Source organism: Carcharodon carcharias, chromosome 1 (genome assembly GCF_017639515.1).
Source record: "Carcharodon carcharias isolate sCarCar2 chromosome 1, sCarCar2.pri, whole genome shotgun sequence".
Taxonomy (NCBI): domain Eukaryota; kingdom Metazoa; phylum Chordata; class Chondrichthyes; order Lamniformes; family Lamnidae; genus Carcharodon; species Carcharodon carcharias.
The window spans coordinates 4,561,038-4,586,825 of NC_054467.1; the positions used below are offsets into that span (position 1 = coordinate 4,561,038).

The 25,788-nt window shown below is 42.7% G+C and overlaps 1 protein-coding gene across 2 annotated transcripts; it reads left to right on the top strand.

Annotated features, from left to right (window-relative positions):
• Nucleotides 1–1,829: 1,829 nt before the first annotated feature.
• On the top strand, nucleotides 1,830–24,421 carry g3bp2a (G3BP stress granule assembly factor 2a). Of its 2 annotated transcripts, XM_041192833.1 has the most exons (12): nucleotides 1,830–1,958; nucleotides 4,314–4,433; nucleotides 8,933–9,014; nucleotides 10,467–10,640; nucleotides 12,079–12,166; nucleotides 13,573–13,675; nucleotides 16,667–16,847; nucleotides 17,263–17,364; nucleotides 17,699–17,801; nucleotides 19,815–19,943; nucleotides 21,176–21,294; nucleotides 22,113–24,421. In XM_041192833.1, the coding sequence occupies exons 2-12, from the start codon at nucleotides 4,339–4,341 to the stop codon at nucleotides 22,383–22,385; spliced, it is 1,449 nt and encodes a 482-aa protein (XP_041048767.1). In that variant the 5' UTR covers nucleotides 1,830–1,958; nucleotides 4,314–4,338; the 3' UTR covers nucleotides 22,386–24,421. The 2 variants fall into 2 exon arrangements, with proteins under 2 accessions (XP_041048767.1, XP_041048774.1); XM_041192840.1 differs by lacking the exon at nucleotides 17,263–17,364.
• Nucleotides 24,422–25,788: the final 1,367 nt, after the last annotated feature.

A 25,788-nucleotide genomic window follows, 5' to 3' on the forward strand; every position in this document is an offset into this window, starting at 1 on the left:
CTCAAAAATTGATCCTGAGCACCGAACCCTATAGTGCTGTGTGCTCAGGCACCAGGACAGTCCCACTATCCCTTATATGGATTTAGATGACAGTACAAAAGCTACTAAATTAATGGCATACAAGCACCTGGTGCCAGCCATGGTCCAGTGGATAGAACTTTTACCTTTGAGTCAGAAGGTTGTGAATTGAAGTCCCAATCCAGGACTTTTGCACTAAAATTCAGGCTGACAATCCCAGTTGTAGTGCTGAGGGGGTACTACACTGTTGGAGGGGCTGTCTTCCAGATGAGCTGTTAAACTGTGGCCCTGTCTGCCATTTCAGGTAGACGTAAAAGATTCCATAACACAATTTTGAAGAGGGGTTTTCCCCACTGTCCTGTTCAATGCTGTGGGGATTGTTTAGCTGGGTTGGCTAGACAGTTAAGAGTATGATGTAGAATGATACCAATAGTGTGGGTTCAATCCCTGTACTGGCCGTGGTAGTTTGTGGAGGACCTGCCTCCTCACCATCCACAATGCTTGATGTGAAATGATGTCCCTTATGCCATATAACCACTTGCCTCTCTGTGGTGAGACGACACCTGGAGTATTGTGTACAGTTTTGGTCTCCTCACCTAAGGAAGGATATACTTGCCGCAGAGGGAATGCAATGAAGTTTTGTCACCCGAATCAGACTGATTCCTGGGATGGTGGATCATCCTATATGGAGAGATTGAGGAGACTGGGCCTACATTCCCTAGACTTTAGAAGAATGAGAGGTAATCTCACTGAAACATACGAAATTCTTACAGGGCTCGACAGGGTAGATGCAGGGAGGATGTTTCCCCTGGCTGGGGAGGTGGGGGTGTGGGTGGGGGGAGGTTCTAGAACCAGGGAACACAGTCTCAGAATAAGGAGCTGGCCATGGGACTGAGATGAGGAGGAATTTCTTCACGCAGAGGGTGGTGAATCTTTGGAATGCTCTCACCCAGCGGGCTGTGGAGGCTCAGTCATTGAGCATGTTCAAGACAGAGGTCGACAGATTACTAGAAATTAAAAAAAAAAACCATCAAGGGGTATGGGGATGGTGGGAGGAAAATGGTGTTGAGGTAAAAGAGCAGCCGTAGGTTAATTGAATGGCGGAGCAGGCTCCAGGGGCCGAATGGCCTACTCCTGCTCCAATATGGAGCTGCCTACGGCCCCGTTGGTGGACTCAGCACCTCACCTCACCCGGCATCACTGAAACAGGTCGGGTCATTTACCATAGGGCTGTTTGTGGGATCTTGCTGTGCACAAATGGCTGCCATTTACCATCTACAGAGACTTCACTTGATTCCCCCGCACCCCCCCCCCCTCCCCTCCCCCCTTTTTTGAGGTGTGAGGAAGGCGCTATGGAAATGCAGTTCTTGTCGTCATCAGGGTAGGCGAGGCCTAACGGGTCTCCCGTCATTGCGTCACGCAGCCGCATTCCTGGCGCCGTGACGTTAATGGCCGCCCTTGGCAACTGGCCAATGGAACAGCGAGGCCTGCAGAGCGGGGTTCACTGGCCTGCACTGCAGGGGCGAGCGGCACCATGTCCGCCCGGACCGGATAGAGGCGGACACCGCGGGGCCGGGCGGGGGGGGGACCGGATAGAGGGAGACACCGCGGGGCCGGGCGGGGGGGGGACCGGATAGAGGGAGACACCGCGGGGCCGGGCGGGGGGACCGGATAGAGGGAGACACCCTGAGGCCGGGCGGGGGGACCGGATAGAGGGAGACACCGCGGGGCCGGGCGGGGGGACCGGATAGAGGGAGACACCGGGGGGACCGGATAGAGGGAGACACCGCGGGGCCGGGGGGACCGGATAGAGGGAGACACCCTGAGGCCGGGCGGGGGGACCGGATAGAGGGAGACACCGCGCCGCCCGGACCCTTCCGGCTGACGCACACGGCAAGGGCAGACTCCCGGAGCCGCCGCTTCTCCTTCGGATCCTGCAGGTACTGGGGGAGCGGGGAGAGAGGGGTGGGGAGAGAGAGAGAGAGGCCGCTGGGGCCCAGGGTAGGGCAGAGCCGGCCTCGCAGCCACTGCAGCCTCGGCCCCCAGTGATTGGTCCCCGGCCCAAGGGTGTGAGGGCGGAGGCGCCATTGTCCCGGGGCCTGAGAGGAAGATTACAGCCTCCCCCCCTGTGTCTGGGAATATATAAACCTCCATTGATAGAAACACCATCAAACAGTTAGCTACAGCAGCAGGAACGGCCACAGGGGCTGGGAGTTTGATGGGGCTTCTTTCAGACTGTGAAAGATAAGAGAAAATGTCCCAGAGACCAGAACTAGGGGCTATAAATGTAAGGTAGTGGTTGATAAATCCAATGGGAAATTCAGGAGAAACTCCTTTACCCTGAGAGCGGTGAGAATGTGGAACTCACTCCCACAGGTAGCGGTGGAGGTGAACAGCATCGAACAATTTAAGGGGAAGCCGGAAGAACACAGGAAAGAGAAAGGAATAGAAGATGAGATGAAGAGGTGGTGGGCAGAGGCTTGTTTGGAGCACGCTCGGGCTGAATGGCCTGTTTCGGTGCTGTACATTGGATGTTAAGTTAGTCGTATTTGCAGGATTATGAGAGTTGAGGGACTTCAGTTACTGAGAGAAGCCAGTCCTGAGGAAGAGTCGTGTTCAACTCAAAACATTAACTCTGCTTCTCTTTCCACAGATGCTGCCAGGCCTGCTGAGTATTTCCAGCACTTTCTGTTTTTATTACTGGAGAAGTTGGGGTTGTTCTTAGAGCATCAAAGTTTAATGGGAGACTTGATTGAGGTGTTAAACTGTGAGGGGTTTGCTAGAGTAAGCATAGAGAAACTGTTTGGAAAGTGCACACAAGGCAAAAATTTAAGTTAATCAGCGAAAGAATCAGTAAAAAGGTGAGAAGGGTTGAATAGTTTTTATGCAGAGAGTTAAGATTGGAATAATCAGAAAGAGTAGTGGAAGCAAATTCAGTATTAACATTCAAAAGAGAATTTGAGAAATACAGATAAAGGAATAAAAATGCTGGAACTATGGGAAAAGAATAGGGGAATGTAATTAATTGGCTAGCTCTTTCAAAGAGCAAGCACAGGACTGATTGGCCATGATCTGCTGCCTAATCCCTTTTTAATTTTTAAATTAAAAGTTGTGGGGAGCTGATATGAAACACACCACTTGATTTTCTCAGTCAGTATATCCAGTAGTAAAACCTATTTTTGACCATATTTTTGTTTGATTACGGGCATTTAGACGTTTCACTACATTTAAAGCCGTATGCCGATGTGAATTGTTTACATCCTCGAGGCTGATGTTGCAATTCTGGCAAGTGCTGGGGAAATCCCTTCTTCCTCAGTAGCAACAATATTTATTTGGTATCCTGTGTAGTTTCACGGAGACTTGGGTCTGTAATTTTTTATGTGGTTGGGAATTCAGTCCACTGCAAAAGAAAATCCATCTCTGAAATGACTTATTTTCATAAATTAGCCCTAGCTTATAATTTATTTGTTGAAGTAATGGAGTCATCAACCAACTCCAATCCCCACACAGAAAAAAATTAAAATAGATTAAACGTCACAACTTATTTGAAAGTAAGACCAAAGTGTAAAATGAGTTGACAAAATTTTGCTGGCGCCCAGGTCTGCCAACTCATTTCTGGGGTCTGTATTGTAAGTTGTGCCTTTAATATGAGGACGTCACCAACATGACGAGTGAAGTGATAATTACACAACCCCTTAACGTGTAGAGGTTACTTCTCTCTTGGTCAGGAGTTAAAACATTGATACTTTTATGTGCGTACTGATGTCCTGCTCTGTAGTTCAGTTGATGTAGTCTGCTTTCCCTTCGTACCATTTCATTTTGATAGTGCTTGTTGCCATGTTGTCAAAGGTGGTATCTGATTGAGGTCATGGACAGATGTTGGAGTAAAGTTTGAGAAAAATTGTTGCTAAATTCCAGCGGGTGGAGTACTTACCTCAGAGCACTCAAAGTTGCCTGATTCAAATTTGTGTATCGCTGTATTACCAAATTGTTAATTAATTCAGATTACATCATTTTTGATTTAAAAAATATCAAATTCAGACTTGCTTTATGAGACAGTTGCTGAAAAGAGCATGATTTGCTACATGTGTGTTTGCCTTTTAAAGTTAGTGTTACAAATTGGAGCATTGTACAGTACTCACACAGGGTGCTCTTGTTTTCTTCACCCCTTAATGTATTTCTGGATTGGGCTTCAGACGAGGGTGGGAGAATGTAGTGGTGATTATTCTTGCTCATTTGTTACTAGCCTTTACCTAAGGAAGTAAGTAATTAACACTTTTTTACTCCTTCTTCAGAAAGCAACAATTGTGTACCAAAGAAATGGTGATGGAGAAGCCAAGTCCCCTGCTTGTCGGGCGGGAGTTTGTCAGGCAGTACTACACTTTGCTGAACAAGGCACCAGACTTCTTGCACAGGTAATTACTTTTTACAGTTTAACCACCATTCTGACTGGAATTACTGCAAAAGGCTTCTGTATAAAACAGAGTGCCAAAATGTCCATGGAACTGAGCTCCTCCTAGGCCCAGGTAATGGTTTTCAGCTCCAGCATTGACAGTAAAACACCACACATTAGGTAGAATAGGTACTTAAATGCTGTCAGTAACTTGCTGCTTGTCATACTGACCTTGATCAACATACCCAATGAGTGTGCTTGTTGGCATTGCTGTGTTCTTAATTGCTAAATTCAATTTTATTGGATATATAAAATATTTGATAAATATATATAATGCAACTTGTGATTGTTAAAGTAGGTAATTATTCTTCTGAAACCTTATATTTATCCAGCAGTTGAAGTGTTTCCTATTTGCATTTACATTGGGTCTGCAAGCACAGAGAAAGGCCTTTTGATCCCCAATTGATGTACACCCCCTTTTATGCTCCACAGGAGCCTCTTCCTACCCTGTCTCATCTCATCCCATCCACAAATCCTTCTATTTATTTTTCCCAAATGTGCTTACCTTGCTTCCCTTTTCTTGCTTCCCTTTTAAACAGATCTATGATATTTGCCTCAACTACTTCCTACAACTACAGCTACTAGTGTGGTAGCAAGTTTTACTTTCTCAGCACCCTGTGTAAAGAAATTTCTCCTGAATTTGCTTTATTTATTAATTACTATCTTAAATTTATGATGTCATCAGCAGAAACATTTTCTCTATCTCTACCCTATCAATTTTCTTCATTATCTTAAAGATCTCAACCTGTTCTTTTCTGACAAGATTTTTAAAAAAAATTTGTTCATGGGCGTTTTTTGCCCATCTCTCATTGTCGTTGTTCAAAGGGCATTTAAAAGTCAACCATATTGCTGTGAGCCTGGAGTCACATCTAGGCCAGACCGGGTAAGGATGGCAGATTTCCTTCCCTAAAGGACATTACTGAACTAAATGGGTTTTTACAACAATTGACAATGGTTCCATGGTCATCATTAGACTTTTAATTTTTATTAAATTCAAATTTCACCATCTGCCGTGCCAGGATTCGAACTCAGGCCCCCAGGGCACTACCCTGGGTCTCTGGATTACTAGTCCAGTGACAGCACCGCCGTGACACCGCCTCCCCAAACTCAGTTCTGGTTTCATCCTTGTAAGTCAGTTTTTTGTACCTGCTTTCATGTCCCTAATCCTTTTACTTTATGGAGACCAAAACTGTGCACATTTCCTCCAAGTTTGGTTGAGAGAAAATCATAAGAACTTTGATTGGGCTGCTTGTTGCTGTTTGTTACTCCCTTTGAGGATTAACCTTGCCTGATGACATTGTACATCATGTTATTGAAAAGTGACATCTTTAGCATGAATAGGTAATCAAGTGGTACCCAAGCAGGAAAATCTTGAATTGGGACTAATGATAATTTGGATCTGTATTGTAACTGCTTATCCAGAATCTAAATTTAATTGGATAACTCTGTCAGATAGCCAGAACAGGCACAATGGGCTGAATTACCACGTCTTATATGATTCTACTGAGAGCTGTGGCCACTGTGTTGTGTTTAAACCAGTGGCCGCTCTAACGCTTTCCAGTCTCGAGAGATTTTACTCGTGGAAAAGCTGCTGTTCATAGGGACTGGCATCGGCCAGCCCTCATTAAGTGAAGTTTGCTGTTGCTGTCCTCCTTATGTCACTTTTCCAGTGTATATGATTAGCAGCTGCTTAGACCTGGGCATATTAATACTGTTAAACTGGGCAGTTTAAGAGGATAAATGAAATCATTCATATAGATGTTGATGTTTTACACAAGTGACACAGCTCTTTACCATTACTAAAGTTAACAAATCCCAATAGAATCATAGAAAAATGCAATGCAGAAGGAGACCATTCATCCCACCATTCCTGTGCCAGCCCTTTAAAAGAGATTTGCAGTTATTCCTACTCTCCCTGCTCTTCCCCTGTAATCTTGCAATTTTTTTCTTTTTCAAGTACTTTTCAAACCCCTCTTTTGAAAGTTATTTCTGAACCGCATCCACCACTCTTTCATTCTGTGCATTCCCGATGATCACAACTTGCTGCATAAGTTTGAACAACGGCACATTGCATACAATCCTGTGAGGTTTATGCAAATGCCTTGCCTGTTCAGACTAGATGATATAGGCCTCAAGCACAAAGAGAAAATCTGCAGTCTAGTAAGAAAAACGCTGTTGAAGAATGTTTTAATGCCATTATTATGCCCCTGTGTCATCTACTTGGTCCCATCTTCTCAATTGCACTGTTACTAGCATCTGACACCAGCATCTCCTCTTGGTAGTTTTAGACATGATACTTAAGTGTTGTAATTGAGCAGAAAGCCTTAGTTTGAGTTGATTCTATTCTCAGCTATCATTTTGTTGAGTTGGAGGTTGAGAATGGGAGTGTTCTATTTACTTTACTAAAGGTAGAATGACGTTGCAAACATTGTGTTTGAAAGCACTGTACTTATAATTTCACTATTGTAACAAAGTGCTGTCTTTATTAGTTAACGGAGGAAGTATTAAATCTTATAATTTGGCCTGAAATTTGTAATAGAATATTACTGAATGTAGTTCAGCAATGCTACCTGCCCTTTTCTTAATAGCTAGTTTTAGTAGTAGAAGGAGTTTGAATTTGTCCAAGAATCTGGCTCCCAGTCACCATTAAAAGTGACCTGATACCAGAATGCCACTCATTGTAAACCCAGGATCTTTCTGATGTGGTGCCTTTTGTTGATCAGACCCTTGTTTGTACAAACTTCAAGTAGACCAGTGACTCGTTCCTTTTCCCCTTTTCTGTTTCTACACTGGTCATTGTGTCAGGCTAGGTTATCAAAAAGCTGGCGCATGGATAATGAATTTGACTTGCAAAAATTCAGCAAATGGCTGCAAGTATAATTGAGGCCACACATATTCAATTCACGAGGGACTTCTGTTCTGTTCATCCATGAGGATTTGTTTTGGGATTGCACTATTGCACAGAAATCAACCGTAAAACTCATTGTTCCTGACTGAGCAGAATTGAGGTGCTGCCAAGAGTTTGGAAATTAGTGGATTGGCCTGGCAATAGTTCCAACTTTACATAACATCCAACTGACTGCGATTTAATTAAAATCAAATATGCAAAGCTTACTGAGTGGAGGTTAGTTCTGGGAACTGGAATCCCATCTTGCCTCCCAAGTCTCGTCGCTCCTTATAAAGCACCAGATTCCATGTCGCTTTCCTGTGCGCACTTTCTTATGAAGAAATATCACAGAGAGGGCAGTTACGGTTTTGGTCTTGTGTGTTCTGCAGAGAAACCTAAGAGGAGGAGAGTAAAAGATAGATGTTAGTCAGGCCTGCACCTTAAGCAGAGGAAATATTGACCCTGTCGTCCACCACACGGTATGCAGTTGGGAGCTTTTAGTGAAGCCTGTAACCTGATCTCAAAATGGCTTCCTCTGTCCCTTTCTCCATAGCAACGGGAAACGCGTTAGTTTTGTATCCAATTTTGTAGAAATACTAATCTGCTATCACTGATCACAACAGCCTTTCCTCTTGGAAACAAAGAGATAGATAACCGTTTACAACTTGATAGCGAAAACACCTTTATGGGTCTTAGGAGACTTGGGGTTATCTCATTGTGGACTTGGAGACAATAGCAGCAGGTCCTAAGTGTAAACACCCAGTATCTCCATGTCAATAAAATAATCTGATTCCGTCTTTAATCTTTAACAATTAAAGCACATAGATTTATTGTAGACTCCATCGCAGGTCAGATGACCTCTTTTATTTACCTGAAATTTAAAGATACAGTTCACAAATAGAACACATTTATAAACCAACAGATATAATTCTAAAGCAAAATCATATAAACCTCACAACTGTAACAAAATTGATTGGAATGCTTCAGTTTCACAGCCTCTCTCTTCCCCCCCCCCCAATGTTGCCTTTGGTCCACATGATTTTTGAGTGTGTTTCCAGCATGTTCTTCAATTTTTCTCCTCTCATTTGTGTATGTTAGTTTTCACAGAGGCTTCTGAGAGTTTGAATGGTATTTGTTGCTGGGTCTTCTAATGTTATACAATCGTAATGCCCATTCAGTCTGTTGAGTCCATGCTGGCTCTTTGTAGAAAAATCCAGTCAGCCCCATTCCCCTGCCCTTTCTCCCTCGCCCAACAGGCTTATTCCCCTTAAGCACTCATCCAATTTCCTTTTGAAATCAGTGATCGATTTCCCCTCTTGGGCAGCGAGTTCCAATGAATTCTGTGCAACTTTCGTTTGTAGACTTAACACCTGTTCTCAGTCTGTTGAAGTACTAACTTATCATTTAGAGGTGTCTAAATGTATTACTAACCAAGATTGCTGAGAAGCACATTTATAGTATGAATATTTCCTCTTGGTGTGGAAATATCTAGAGCTGCTGATAAACATTCAGAATAAATCTTTCCAGGATTACTTATTAATGGTTAGTTTTGCTTGGGATACTTGTGTCTCCAGGTTTTATGGTAGGACCTCATCTTATGTTCATGGTGGATTGGATGGTAATGGAAAGCCTGCTGAAGCGGTTTATGGCCAAGCTGTAAGTATTCATGATGCTTTGTTTCTTGCAAGCAAGGTATTTTGGTATTAATATCAAAGTGTAATGTTATGTTGTTTGGAAGGTTGCAACATTGGGATGGCTTTTCTATGATTTGTATAATACTGTACACATATATAGTATTGTATTTGTGCATAGGTTAGACTTTCATCTATACACAGCAACTCTTTCCCCCACATGCTCGAGATGTACTATCCAAGATAATCAAATAAACAAAGCAGCCACATTCTTCACTCCCCTTCCCGTGTATATGTTAGATCCATACCCCTCTCAAATTTTGCTACTCTTGCTCCATTTCTCTCCTGCAGCCCAATTTTCTGTCCATCCACCCTCAAATTTACAGTAGCAATTGTTGTCAGTGGTCAGCACAGGAATACAAGCCAACTTCCACCCTCTTCCCCTAGTCCAAGGAGGCTAGGGCCAAGTGTTGCTCTTCTTTCACCTTGCATTTATATCCTTAATTTCACAGAGAGCTTTTTCTGCACGCCCAAGTTCTTGTATAGAATCACCCGCAATCACAGAATTGGCCCATTGTGTCTGCACCAGCTCTCCGATTGAGCGATTCACTTAGTGCCATTCCCCCACCTTCTGCCCTTAACCCTGCACGTTTTTCCATTTTAGATAACAGTTTAATTCCCTTTTGAATGCTTCAGCTGAATCTGCCTCTGACATACTTTCAGGCAGAGCATTCCAGACCTTAACCTTTCATAGTAGGAAGAGCAGGAATTTGGGAGTGGAGGACTTCATACCTGAAGCATCTTGATTTTGCCAGTATTTCATTGTTCCCTGGCCCATGGGATAGTAGTGCCCATTATTCTAAGTTAGATTGGTATGAAGGTTGGTACTACGCAAAAACAACCAACTTAATATACGTCACTTGTTTGTGCATCTCTTCCTTCCTGACTTCCATGTCTTAACCACCCCCGCCATTTAACTTTTACACTTGATTGTTGTACACACTGAGCTTCGCTGTGCATTATGGAGAGCAAGTCGTCTCAATGCAAATATGGGGAACTAGCTCCTTGAACCCAGGTTATTCGTGTGGGGTCTGAATGCTCTCGGTGGCCTGAGAGTAGGATGTTGATACGGTGGAATGCAGCTGATGAAGAGAGATCTCTTCTAACTATATATTTCATCCCTAATCTGGGCTGAATCAGAATGAAGACTTGTTATGGGAAGATAGTATATAAACCTGCTACACCACCCAGCTAACCAGTGTATTATTTTCCCCTAAAAATCCTTATTAACATTCCTATTTCTGTTAATGGTGCGATGGAGTTTTAAAAAATTTGCTTAAGAATTGTTAATTTTAAGTCTGCTTAAATATATATAAAAAAACATTTGGATCATAATTTAGAACAAAGCAACAATCAGATTTCCAAATGCTTGTAAAATATGGTGTCAGTTCTAAATTGTTCTTCAATCTTTTTGTAGGAAATCCACAAAAAGGTCATGTCCCTTCAGTTTAGTGATTGTCATACAAAGATTCGCCATGTGGATGCACATGCTACTCTAAGTGATGGGGTGGTGGTACAGGTCATGGGAGAGTTGTCAAACAGTGGTCGGCCAATGAGGAAGTTCATGCAGACTTTTGTATTGGCACCAGAGGTAAGTTTATAATAACAATTATTTGTCCTTAGAGTTGATGTTGCAAGGCGGTGCGAATTGATGCTGAATTCACTGTGCTCGAATACAGAAGAATTCAGAGCTGGAGTAGGCTGTGCAGTTTTTCGAGCCTGCGCCGTCATTCAACAGAATCGTGGCTAATCTTCTACCTCAACTCTACCTTCTGCACTGTCTCCATATCCTTTTTTCCCCTTTACTTTCCAAAAATCTATTCATCTCTCTCTCTCGAATATAAGCACCCACAGCTTTCTGGCGGAGAGAATTCCAAAAAACATAGAAACATATGCTAACCATTCAATTATTGCATTCAATGAGGACCTAGCATTTTATTAACATGGCAATATGTACGTTTCCATGTAAAAGAAAAAGAGAACAACTTATATTTACATAGCACATGACATCAACATGTCCCAAAGCACTATACAGCCAATAAAATATTTTAAAAATGCAGTCAATATTGTAATGTCGTGCAGTTCCTGCAACCTGCACAATGGGGAGGCTTACTAGGTAGTAGGATTTCAAGGGTTGTTGGCCTCTAAGCCTTTGATTAATTTTAGCTGGAGACAGAAAAGGTTTCTTCTCTCTCCCAAATGTACAACTAGAGGCAATTATAGGCAAAGGCTTATGATGCCTGGTTTTCCTTGGAAAAGAGTACTTTATAAACATTTAAAAGGCAGGGGGGAAAATGAGAGAGCGCAGCAGAAGACACAAAATGGAAGTAGCATCACAGTAATGAACCTTCTCCTGACACGTGTAGTTTTCTTACTGTTACAACATCACTGGATGTAGGCTAAAACTTAAAACAGTCAGAGGCCTGGATAGCTGTTATTTCACTGAACCTGCAGGGAGTTTAAGGTTCAAACTATGAATATGTAATGACTATACACAATGGTCCTGATTCTTAGTTGACAAGATATAAATGAACTGAGGGAGAGAGGAAGGAACATATACTGGGGCTTATCGCCTAGTCCAACAATAACAACGACTCTCCTGCTCCAGACATATTGAAGCCTTGCAGTGTTCACTTTAATAACTAGGTTATTCCCATGCAATTTTTTTTAATCGATCTACTCAGTTTTTTTTTTGAATGCTGAAGTCCTGATTGTAATTTAAAAACAAAAGAGATAAAAACAAAAAACTGTGGATGCTGGAAATCCAAAACTGTCCTGATTGTAATTTTCTTGCACCATTTGAAGGCTTCCCTTTCGGATTGGAATTTGGTAAAAATATATTGCATTATTCAGGTTTGTTGAGAGGACTGTTTAATGAGGGTTAAGTTGGAAATGCATTGAGAGTGATTTGTACAGATGTGTGATGGACTTTACTATAATTACTCAGTGGCTAAGGCCACTAAAGACAGGCTTATTGCTATATTCACAGAGGTTAACTTGATCCTGTTGTTGTTTTTAAAAATAAACAGGGTTCTGTTCCAAACAAATTCTACGTCCATAACGATATATTCCGCTACCAGGATGAAGTGTTCGATTCGGACGCAGAATTGGAAGAAGGTAATAAATTAAGGAGACACATTGCCCAACACAGATTAATCTGAGGGTCTAAATATTTGTTGTTTGTATTACTACCAGCTTTTTGATGTCAATTTTAATGCATTCCAACCCAGAGTGTCAGTTGCAGGCTTTTCTTGACTCATTTTTTAGAATCATTTGGGGCTGGTTTAACTCACCTCGCTGAGCGCGAACAGGGTAGTTGTGAGCTGAACATTGGTAATGGATCAATTCCAGCCCTGTTTATTTGGCTCCACCTTGAGTAGCGTTATGAGATGGGCGGGCCTGAGAGTTCTCCTTTTTCAGACATGAGGCATCTTGTAATATCCTGATTGAAGTCCTGTGACGTACAGAGGAGCACCCCCTCACTCCTCTGCCAGCTAAATTCCCAAATTATATAGGACAGAGCATGCATTACGCATGTGTGTAATACATCTGTGCAGCTGTAAGTGAGCCTCGGCAGCTCTTCCAGGAACTGCTGGATACCACTCATGGCTCAATAACTTCCTTCTCATGGGGAGGAGCGGGAATAATCTTTCAGCTTCCTACCATCCCATCCGTGATGAGCTGTAACAGAACTTCCCGTTTAGTGACCACAGCTCACAGCGGCAGGTAGCTCTGGGTCACATAATGGGGTTGGATCATTACCAATCACCCAGTCGCTCTTCGCAAATTAAAATCAGCACTGTCTTGGGTTCTGAAAGGTGAAAATTAAACTTTTCCCACTTCTGAAATCCAACACTGGGTGGGATGAAGTAGAGGAAGTTTGACTCTTGTGTTTTTCTTAATCTTTGAACCGAAGATCTGCTCACCCAAGCTCTCTGCCTGTGTGCTGTCTTGCATGATCACTGTTCTCTGTCTGGGGTTTCTCTCATCACTTGTCCCAGGCCCAGGCATATTCCCTCCCTTTCGCATCCACTTTTTCAGTGTGACCTATCTTGCGTTTCCCCCATATCCCATCTATGCATAATTAAACATTGCCTTTACTATGTACTTGCTCCCCTCCTTTCAGCTCGTATGTCTCTACGCTTTCGCCTTGACTCTCAGCATCTTGGGTCTTTCCTCTCTACATCCACCCCAACACTGTGAGGCACCGAATCTCTCTCTGTCTGGCGGTTGTGGTCCATTCCTGTGCCCTGAGTGACTCAGTCAAACAGGAGTGAAACCACAAAGTATTTTCCAGTGCTGCTCGAGTGGGAGCTGTTTGCTCTGGACGAGGAATCTAGCCTGTCTAAATTTATTATTTCATGTCAGCAGCCCTGTAACTCCTGAAGGTTATTTGCACTACACCGCTTAACTGGTTGGGAAGTTGGCATCTGTTCAAAGCATAACCGTTTAGAGGTTTTGTTACTCTTGAAATGAATGCCTAAGTTAGTTGATCTGCTCCTTAAGTCAGTTTGTTGTTTCAGAATCTGAAGAGGAAGTGGAGGAAGAACCAGAAGAACGTCAATTGTCCCCTGAACCTGTGCAGGAAAATACCAGTAATACGTACTATGATGCTCACACTGTCAGGTAAATACCAAATCTCTCAAATTCATTGTACAAGAACAGTGACTACAGCTGAAGGCAACAACGAAAATTAGATAGAAAAGCAAAATACTGTGGGTTAAAAACAAAAAAACTGCGGATGCTGGGAATCCAAAACAAAAACAGAATTACCTGGAAAAACTCAGCAGGTCTGGCAGCGTCGGCGGAGAAGAAAAGAGTTGACGTTTCGAGTCCTCATGACCCTTCAACAGAACAGAAATACTGTGGGTGCCGGGAATCTAAAATAAAAACAGAAAAATTGCTGGAAATGCTCAGCAGCCCGGCAGCAGCTGTGGAACGAGAAACAGAGTTAACATTTCAGGTCAGTAATCTTCCATCAGTCCTGATGAAAGGTCACTGACCTGAAACAGAGTTAACATTTCAGGTCAGTAATCTTCCATCAGTCCTGATGAAAGGTCACTGACCTGAAACAGAGTTAACATTTCAGGTCAGTAATCTTCCATCAGTCCTGATGAAAGGTCACTGACCTGAAACAGAGTTAACATTTCAGGTCAGTAATCTTCCATCAGTCCTGATGAAAGGTCACTGACCTGAAACAGAGTCACTGACCTGAAACAGAGTTAACATTTCAGGTCAGTAATCTTCCATCAGTCCTGATGAAAGGTCACTGACCTGAAACAGAGTTAACATTTCAGGTCAGTAATCTTCCATCAGTCCTGATGAAAGGTCACTGACCTGAAACAGAGTTAACATTTCAGGTCAGTAATCTTCCATCAGTCCTGATGAAAGGTCACTGACCTGAAACAGAGTCACTGACCTGAAACAGAGTTAACATTTCAGGTCAGTAATCTTCCATCAGTCCTGATGAAAGGTCACTGACCTGAAACAGAGTTAACATTTCAGGTCAGTAATCTTCCATCAGTCCTGATGAAAGGTCACTGACCTGAAACAGAGTTAACATTTCAGGTCAGTAATCTTCCATCAGTCCTGATGAAAGGTCACTGACCTGAAACAGAGTTAACTTTTCAGGTCAGTAATCTTCCATCAGTCCTGATGAAAGGTCACTGACCTGAAACAGAGTTAACATTTCAGGTCAGTAATCTTCCATCAGTCCTGATGAAAGGTCACTGACCTGAAACAGAGTCACTGACCTGAAACAGAGTTAACATTTCAGGTCAGTAATCTTCCATCAGTCCTGATGAAAGGTCACTGACCTGAACCAAACTCATAAAAATGAGGTCATTTACTTATTGCTGGAATCATTCAAATTCTTTTCAGGTGTTTTTTGTCTGTCTCACCTGCCATCCTTTTTGTAGCAACCAAAGGTATTGTGCAACAGGATTTGGGACACATTTTCAGGATAAGAGGTCGATCGTTTAGGATGAGATGAGAATTGTTTTTTTTTGCCCTGAGGCTTGTGAATCTTTGGAATGCTTTTCCCAGATAGATGCTCCACAACAGAATATCGTTAAGGCTGAAATAGACAGATTTTTGGTCTCTGAGGGAATCAAGGGAAATGGGGAGGAGGCAGGAAAGTGGAGTTGAGGGAGAAGAGGATCAATCTTGATCACATTGAGTGGCAGAGCAGGCTCGACGAGCTCTATGCTCTACTCCTGTTCCTTATATTCTTAGGATAATTTTTGCAGGAGTCTTTGAATGGCATCGGTGGTCAGTGTTAACACTAATGCTCCAAATGCCAAACCATGTGGGGCAGTGAAAACCCATCACTTCCTTAGAAGTTTCTGGCCTGCTGAATCAGTCTAATGTACAGCATTTCTGTATTTTGCCATGCTATAGCCTTTTTTTATTCATTCCGGGCATGTGCATGTGGCTGGCTGGGCCAGCATTTATTGCCCACCCCTAATTGCCCTTGAGAAGGTGGCGGTGAGCTGCCTCCTTGAGCCGCTGCAGTCCATGTGGTGTAGGTACACCCACAGTGCTGTTGGGGAGGGAGTTCCAGGATTTTGACACAGCGACAGTGAAGGAACGGCGATATATTTCCAAGTCAGGATGGTGAGTGACTTGGTAGGGGAGCTTACAGTTGATAGTGTTCACAATCGTACACTGCCCTTGTTCTTCTGGCTGGTCGAGATCATGGGTTTGGAAAGTGCTGTTATAAGGAGGATTGGCAAGTTGCTGCAGTGCATCTTGTAGATGCTATACACTGCAGGAGTGGAGTGCAGGTGGCGGAGGGAGTGAATGTTCAAGATGCTGAAAGAGGTGCTGATCAAGCGGGCTGCTTTTTCCCGGATAGTATCCAGCTGCTTGTGTTGTTGGAGCTGCACTCATCCAGGCAAGTGGGGACAGGGAACAGGCTGGTGGTTTTGGTTTGTAATTTGCACCCAAGACTTAGTACTAATGGTCATGCTGAGCATGTAATGGGAATGTAGGTCATTTTGGTGGTTAGTGCTGAACCCAGGTTTTTTTTATAAGTAAAATCACTTAAATAGGCGGTAGCACTGTTGCTTCAAATGCTGTTTGTAGAAAGTTTTGTGGGTTAACATTACTTAATCCCACCAGCCAAGTTGCTTTTGGCAAAGTAGCTTTGTTGCATCGTGGTTCCATTTTCTTTGCATCACACTTTGTTCACAACTTCCCTGCTCATTCGCATTTGGAATTCTCTTCTCCAGAGAGCAGTGGAGGCTGGGTCATTGAATATATTCAAGGCCGAGTTAGGCAGATATTTGATCGACAAGGGAGTCAAGGGTTATGGGGGGCAGGCAGGAAAGTGGAGTTGAAACCACAGTAAGATCAGCCATGACCTTATTGAATGGCGGAGCAGACTCAAGGGGCAGAATGGCCTCCTCCTCCTCCTAATTCTTATGTTCTTATGATCAAGTGTGTTGGGTTTGCAGTCTTCATGCTAATTTATTATCATTTACAAAGTGCACTGATCTTTGCTGAGTATTTTTGTGTATGGGGCTTCTAAAGGTATTTTGGCTTTCTTAAACAGATTTTTGACATGTTGCCTACACATATGTCTCAATTTTAAACAATTGTATTTTTATTTTAAAGTAATGGTGTGGAGGAAACCCTGGAAGAGCCAGCTCCTGAAGCTGAGCCTGAACCTGAATCAAAAACTGAGGAGATAAAACCTGAACCCGAGCTGGCAGAGAAGAATGTAGAAGAGTTGGAGGAGAAGGCTCCATCGCCTGCCCCAGTCGAACCAGTTTCTCAAGCACAGGAAGCTCCCAAGGTTAATACCAATCATCCTCATTGTGTAGGTTATTATTAGTGGCAGGTGTAACTTTTTAAACATTGTCTTGTGTAAGTCATTGTCTAATTTAAAAACCAACGTGCTTTCCAAGTTAAACTACTTTGTATATAGACAGGACTGCAAAATGATGTAAATTGTATGGATTGGTAAACTAACTCTATTAATATTAAATCATAGTTACTAGAGGTTAAAACTAAATGGTAAGTTGTAGCAGTTTTAATTTGACCGTAACACCTATGAAGTAGACATGTTAAATGCAATTGCCCTATACAATTAGCACCAATAAGGTGTCAGACTGCAATCTTACCCTATTTAAAGGCTCAGGAAATTTTTATATTTGAGGGAATGCTTTATTTCTTGATAGTAGCATAGGTATGTGTTGCATTCTCTGCAGGCTTTCTCCTGGGCCTCAGTGACAAGTAAAAATCTGCCTCCTAGTGGTACAGTTTCTTCCTCTGGAATTCCTCCCCATGTTGTTAAAGCACCAGCCTCACAGGTAATCTGTGAATGGACTTGCATATCTATAAAAATTAATTCAAATTGCTTTTCTTCAAAAGAAAAGCTTACATATTCTGTCTGTTTTTCAATTTGGATTAGGTAACAATTTAAAAAAAAGAACTGCTAGCATAGATATTTGTGTTAGTTATTGTTAGTGCATACCCTTGATAAAGTAATGTCAGTTGATTACGAGAGGGAGACTGCTTTTGTTATAGGCAGGTAGTTGTTAATACAAGCCATTGTGTGTGGAACGTGTACTCTATTTGTTATTTGTTGCATTGAGCCAATGTAGCGGCTTCACTATTTTCTTCTTCCCCCACTTTTAATTCCAGCCAAGAGCTGAAGCTAAAACGGAAACCCTCACGCAGCCCCCAAGGCCTCGTGACCAGCGGCCCCGGGAGAGGCTGGGGTTAGTGTCCCGAGGACCTAGAACAGGTGAGCGGTACAGATTTACTGAAAACGTTTAAGGAGTGAAAGTGGGAAAGATTCCCAAGTATGGGATTTATAAGGGTTACCAGAACTGATAGTTACAACCTATCAGCAAAGATTGAACAGACTAGCTCTGTTTTTCCTAGGAAAGGATTTGATAGGATAGACAAAGATGTTTCCACTTGTGGAGGAGAACAACAGTAGAGGTCATCAATGTAAGATAGTTACTAATAAACCCAGTTGGAAACTCTTTACCCAGGGAGTAGCGAGAATGTGGAACTTGCTACCATAGGGAGTGACTGAGACAATTAGAATGGGTATGTTTAAGAGGAAGCAGGATGAATGCATGTGGGAGAAAGGGATAGAAGATTACGATAGGATTAGCTGAAATAGGATGCCACTTGGCTTGTGTGGAGCAGAAACACCAGCATGGACCTTGTGGGCCAGATGCCTGGTTTCTGTGCTGTAAATTCAACGTAACTAATGTTAGGGCCGTATTTGTAAAATGGGAAGTAAAGCACACATCTGGTGGGGACTGGGTGGATGATTTAGCCACCTTTTTTGTTTGGGTTTAGGTTCAGACTCAGCAGATATGATGCAAGTCCCTTCTGTCTCCTAGCTACATGTGACACGAATTTCACAATCTCAGTGCAGTACCTAGGAAGCATAAAAGCATCTGATTTTGGCATCAAGTTGGCAATCTTGCTTGGGAGAGAGTGTGCACAGGATAGTGTCAACACTGGTGCTGTAAAGGGTGTTCTTTGGTGGGGCAAAACTGTTTTATTCGTTCATGGGATGTGAGCATTGCTGGCAATACCAGCATTTATTGCCCTAATTGCCCTTGTCCAGAGGGCATTTTAAGAGTCAACCACATTGCTGTGGGTAACATGTAGGTCAGTCCAGGTAAGGACAGTAGGTTGAAGGACATTAATGAACCAGCTGGGTTTTTATGACAATGGGCAATGGTTTCATGGTCGTCATCAGACTTTTAATTCCAGATTATTTTTGAATTCAAATTTCACCGTCTGCTGTGGTGGGATTCAAACCCAGGTCCCCAGAACATTACCCAGTGTCTCTGCAATACTAGTCCAGTGACAATATCACTGTGCCACAGCCTCTTACATAGGGTTCTGTGTAGTCCTGAGACTGGAGGATTGAAATAATAAATGTTAACTTTGCAATGCTAACATTGTATGTCTCAGCAAGTAAAAATTTAGACCAAAACCAAAATTATAGAGGTGATGTTGAGGTCCTAAAGTGTAGGTGAACACAGTCAGGTGATGGGCAAGTGGAAATTGCTTTATGGTATGATATGGCATCAGCTTTGGTCTGAGCAGAAGTTAACAGAGGTTGGAGGATTCAGGGCCAGTCAAGAGAGGATTGGAGTGCTCCAGTCTGGAGGTGAGACAGCCTCGGTGAGGATCGAGGCACCAAGTGGAGTAAGGTTGGAGGGGCGGTGTAGTGGGTGATGCAGGAAATCTAGAGTCAGGAACCTAGTTCAGTGTCGAAACAGAATAAGAGGATTGCAGAGTGACAGGGAGTGGTCAGGGCTCACCATCGAGTTAGCGGCAAGGGATGAAAGTAAAGCTTTAAGTTTAGTTGAGGAACCTCAATGACTCACCCACGACTGGATGTCAGACAATTAGTATGCCAGTATGGAGGTTGTTTGGCGGGAGAGAAGCAGGCTACAAGAGTTGATAGAATGTTAGAGATGATCTTCATTGGCATACATCTGGAAGCTGAACTTGTGTTAGTGGCTGGCATTGCCAAGCTGCAGCATGTAGATGGGGGAGAGGATGGGACTCTTGAGATATCAATAGAGTGTGCGAAGAGAAGCTTCAGCTAAAACTGCAAGAATGATAACTCATGAGCACCAAAATGTTGCATTGCCTTTTTAAATGTTTTTTTAAAGTAAGCATGAGTTATCTGTTTGTACTGATATGGATGATGGATGACAAATTTAAAATGCAAAATGAATTTTAAAATCAGTGTCAAAATCTGGAATATTTTGTGTTGCAGGTCGAGGAGATATTGAATCGAATGAGGTTGAGAACCGGAGAATCATCCGTTACCCAGATAGTCACCAGCTCTTTGTTGGCAACTTGCCCCATGACATTGATGAAAATGAACTGAAAGACTTCTTCATGAGTGAGTAGTGAGCAGGGATAACTATAGACCATACAGAGCATGGATAGGTTAACCTATCATATATTAACTTGGAAATCTCAATATTTCAAGCTTTAATTGAGGAGCAGTTTGCTGCAGCTTCACATCTGCACAAATCTGGGCTCCCTTGTTGTATGTGACCTTATGTGTATCATAATCCTAGCTCCTGAGCTCTCTGAAATCTCACAGATTACTTCCAAATCAAAGTGAGACCTACTAACACATTATTTATTCATTTGGGGTGGTTAAAGAGAAGGAAACCGAGACCAATATTGAAGACCAATCAACCTGACCATGTCATGTTTATGACTGTCTGTCAGATACATTGAAAGCAAGGTGATTTATAGGCTGAAAGAAAAACAGAAAATGCTGGAAAAACTCAGCAGGTCCGACAGCCTCTGTGGAGAGAAAAACAGTTGATGTTTCGAGTCCTTAGTGATTAATAGGCTTCACTGGTACACGGGGGAAGAGAATATTCAACTAGGTTAGCTTGTCCACAGCCTGCTGAGTTCATATGCTTTCTCTACCTGTGATTCAGTTGTTGCACAGTCTTTCCTTGTCTTTCATCCGTCCTCGTTCTGAGGTTTGGCAGCACTATGAACAATCTTTCTCTATTGATTTCTATTTTCTGCTGCCCTCACTGCCCGTCCAATAAAGAGGCCCGTCCACATTCTGATATTATCCATCCGTGCCAGCTTGGGTCTTCCTTGTGCATGTTTCCCAGGTGTTTTACCTCGCATTACCTCTTTTTCCTAACATTCCCCTCCTGTTCAGATCACACGTCCGAAATAGGAGAGCTTCCTTGATATCCCTGCCCCAAGCAGTTCCTCTTAGCCACAGCCTTCTTGAGCACCCGCTTGTTTGTCCGCTTGGTCATCCATGACACGTGTAGTCTCTGTCTGAGTTGTTTCATTTCAAATGCAGTCTCCATGGCAATATCTCTACCAATCAGATTCCAGTTGCCCACCAATCAGCACTCCCTTCTCGTACGGTTTAAATTTGTTGTCTCCCTTGGAGTTGTATTCTTGCGAAACATCCTGATGAGTATAAGACAAAAAACTTAAACAAAAATGTCCCTTTTTTTTTCAGCAGTATCAACCTGTTGTATTTAGACATTAATGTCTGCTTCTCAAGCCCACTGAAATATCTTTTATCGTTAGCCTTGTTGCTGCGTTTGGAAGTTGAAATCTTGTTTCTGTTTTTGCACTGCCTAGGTTTTGGCAATGTGGTCGAGCTCCGTATTAATACAAAGAGCAGTGGGGGAAAGCTGCCCAACTTTGGATTTGTGGTGTTTGATGATCCAGATCCTGTCCAGAGAATCTTGAGTGCCAAGGTAACAACTAAGCGAACAAATTTGAATTTCTGTAGTGCCTTTCGCAATCTCAGGACATCCCAACTTGCTTTAGAGCCACTGAAGTACCTTTGAGGTGTAGTTGCTGTTGTAATGTAGCAAATGTGGCATCCATACTGTACACAGCAAGATCCCACAAACAGCAATAATTGTAAATTGGATGGGGCTTCTCAACCAATCATGCCTGCTGAAAAGAGCAGCCATTTGGGCTTCAGTTTAGAAAGGGGACTGCACTTTACTAGAGGGCTCATATAATCAGAATAAGAAGAAAGACTTGCATTTATATCACAGCCTCAGGATGCCCCAAAGGTGCTTTATCGCCATTGAAGCACTTTTGAAATGGGGTTGCTGTTGAAATGTAGGAAACAGGACAGCCACTTTGTGCACAGTGAGACCCCACAAAGTTATGTAATTATAAACACACACATGACAATCTGGCCAGTGTGGTGTTGGTTGAAGGATAAATAATGACCTCAGGAGACTTGGTGAAGAATCCGCTTCCCTTCCTCAGTTGTAGAGTCTTTTGCATTTACTTACAAGAACAGGCATGGCCTCAATTTAACAAAGATGGCACCTCTGACAGCGCAGTGCTCCCCCAGTACTGCATTGGGTGTTTCAGCCTGGTTTATGGGCTCAGGCCTGGAGCGGGGAATTGGGCCAGTGTCCTTCTGACCCTTGAGGGACCCACTGAGCTGACACTTATCTGAAACAATGCCATCATCAGAGAATATTTCTTGTTAAGAACTTGAGTGGAATTCCCATCCAACAGTCTGCTTAAAAACTGAAATCTGTGTCCACAGCCGGTCATGTTCCGAGGTGAGGTCCGCTTAAATGTGGAAGAGAAGAAAACGCGAGCTGTTCGTGAAGGGGAGCGCAGAGGTGGAGATGATCGCAGGGACAACCGCCGCAGCGACAGGGGCTCTGGTCCGCGGAGCATGATTGGTGGTGGGATGATGCGGGACCGCGACTCCCGGGGACCCCCGCCCAGAGGTGGCATGGCACAGAAGCTGGGTCCTGGACCTGGGAGAGGTGGGCTGCCCAGTGAAGGTCGGTTTGCTGGACCCCGTCGCTAAGCGCCACCGCCCCTGATATCTCGCCGGTGACACCATACTCTTCGTTTTCTCTCTCTTTTTTGCGTTATTGTTAATTTTGGCTTTGGAATGTGACACAGCCTGTTTTTCATCTCTTTGTGAAAACAAGCCTTCTTTTTACCAGTTACATCAAAGTGATCATTTTCCCTATTTTTGGAACAGGATTTAAGCAAAAAAAAACCATTGTATAAGGACTTGGAAAAAAACAAAACAAAAGGCTTTGATTTAATTGGAACCCATTATAAAGGTCTGAAGATTCACCCATTTAGAAACAAAAACACAACCTCGAGTTTTTGGTGCAACTTGGCTGCTTTATTTTATAAATGTGTCAAGTTTCTGCCCAATTCTAATGAGGAAAACAAATTGGTGCAATTGGAGAAGCTTGCCTTGATATTTTTCTTTTTAGAAATACTAGGCTCAAGAACTTGCGTTCATGCACTCATCATAATGCACTAATGGGTACTCTTTAAAGCGTCATTCACCATGGCAACTGCAGGAGGAGACGGGTGAAAATCCAACCACTGTCCACTGACAGGGAAGGATGACTGACCAGATGTGGGCTTTGAATCTTATACTTGCTGTGACCGACATGTTTACCCACATCTGTAAACCTTAATGGACAATGTTTGAAACAGTTTCAGATGGAGATGGATTTTTTTTTCTCGAACTTAAAAATTGAAATACAAAAGCAATTGTGAACTCATTAACAGCCCTGAACTCGAGTTTGGTGGCACGTCCGCTAGTTTTTCTATCTACCCCACTGCAATACAGGGATGCCTCGCTGCTCGACACCAATTTTCTTGCCCTCGATCTGTGCAGTTATGAATGTGCAGCGAAAAAAAATCATAGCTAAACTTTACTGTTTTAGTTCTTTCAACGTGTAAAGAGCATGATGGTGCCTTCTATTGATACGTCATTCCAGTCTCACTGGCAACTCTTCTACAGATTGTACTAACTGCTGTGTTGTACAAAGCCAAACAGCTGTAAAACCTTACGGAATCACTAGTGTGTTGACAAAATGCAAAGATGTGAAAAGCTGCAGCATCCTTGCTTGGGGGTGGGGATGGGGGAGGATTAAAAGGATTGAAGAAAGAAGAAAATTGCACAATGTCCATTCACCTGTTCCGAGCTATTTGTTTTTTTTTGTACCATTCCTACAACCTAGTGGTTGTTTCTGCATGTTTGTGTTCTACATTGGAAATTAGGTATTTAAAATCAAAACCCATTACTGTTACTTTCATGGAAAATATGCAAAGAGTATGGTCATGCATATAACGGTTATTTAAAGATGTGTGCTCATCCATATGATTTTGATCTAGTCTATATAAAGCATAACCTTAAGGGAAAGCTACATTATGCGTAGGTTAAAACCGATTTCTGCGTGTCCTTTCTGGAAAAAAAAAATTAAAGGAACAACAGTTTGGCCAACTTAAAGGATACTGCAGCTTTCAATCCAGAATCAGCAGCTTTTTGTGCTCCATTTGTGCCAACATTTGGTTTCACCTAAATGACAGCTGGAGAAGAAGGAGCATAAGATGTGTCAAAGTAACCCATGTAAGCTTGGTACAGGTGAAAGCTGCTGGTTGTAATGAGGGATGTCATTAAGTCACAGCTTCTAGCAGCAATGCACATTTATCAGTAGCGCAGTGATTTGTTTACATGCACAGCTTGAGGCTGTCCCTTGTTGACTGTTCAGCAAAACTGGCAGACACACGGTAAAGTTTACTTGTTTCTAGGTGTTGATGGAAAGGATAAATGTGTCTGTTGGTTTTGATTTTTGTTTGAAAATTTCTGACGTCTTCCTTGTTTTGATGGTAGTCTTGCACTATTTCTCAAATTCTGGGATACATTAGTAGTTTTTGTGTTCTCAATCTTGTTTGAACTTTTTTCCCGACTGATGACTATTTCAGATTTATTAATGTGGCCTGGAAATATTGTACTTGAAGTTTCCATCGGGCAAGGAAGGGTTACTGTCTCTTTTTTCCACCTGCCCGCACCCCCCTCCCTCCCTCCCTCCCTCCCTCCCTCCCCCCACCCCTCCACCTCAGTTCTTACTTGAAACCTTCGCCCTGGATGCAGAACTTGGTTTCAGTATCATTTGCACAAGTTCATTGCCAAGCAGTTTACCAGAGTTTTACGGATTTCTGCTGTGCTAATTGCTACACCTCACCAGCATTGAACTTCAGTTTCACTTCAAACCACTTCTGGGACTAAATACTAATCCCAGAAAGTGCTTGCATACAAGTTTAATTAACTTGAGAAAAGCAGATGAGCCATCTTTCAATCTGGCTTGCTTCTCACTGTCTTTAAGTATTGATCAAACAAACAAAATAAAACACAAAAAAAACAAGAATCTGGTAACATCAGAATGTGGTGACTTACTGGTGATTTTTTCACTGAATTTAATTGTGTGCTCTAGTCCTGTTTCCTCATTCCCTAGAATAGTCAATAATACCCCTAAAGCAAAGTTAGTAGACTTCTTCCACTAAGAGTGTTATTACTGGGTGACACTAGATGCTGGTATATGTTACTGTACTGGATCAATATCATTCCATTTTTGCCAATGGGATGGACTTTACCACCTTGGCTTCTGTGGGTATTGTAGATAATGGTTTTCCATCTTAAAAAGCTGATCTGTTTGGCCATCTTATGCTGTTAGAGCATAGTAGTTACACGTGTTGCAGGTGGCAAATCTTCATTTTTGATTTTCATTTTTTGAATGTGTTGGACTAAACATACAATAAACTACTGATGTCTGAAGCATTCAAATTGGTCTTCAATTTTGTAATTCCTGTGTCATGGTTTTAGAATTTGCACCTTTCATGTCCTTAAGATGTCCCAGCAGCCAATGAAGTGCTTTTTGTACAGTAATCCCTTTTTTTTTCCCCCTTCCTTAGGTGACATGTTCAATACGATCATCAAAACCTCACAAACTGCTGAATAATGGTGGTTGAATGTTTGGGCCATAAGAACATAAATAAGAGCAGGGAATGGCCATTTAGCCCCTTGAACCTGCTCCACCATTCAATAGGATCACAGCTGATTTGATCTTTGCCTCAACTTCTCTTTCCCTGCCTGTTCCCCATAAACTCTCGACTCCCCTACAGTTCAGACTAGGGTTCCAGGACAACTCCCTATTCTGAGAAAGGCAGCAAGAGCTTTTATGTCTGGGGGAATAGTCAAGTGGGGGTCTTGGTTTGATGTCACAACCAAAAGATTGCACCTCCAACAGTGCAGCACTCTACCAGTACTGTGCTGGTGTCCATTTAGACGTACAGTATTAAGACGTAGAATGGGGTTTGAGCTCCTGACTCGTTTGACACTAAGCCAAGCTGTAACTTAAATGGTTCTTTGCATGACAGCCAAATCTGTGAAGATATTTACA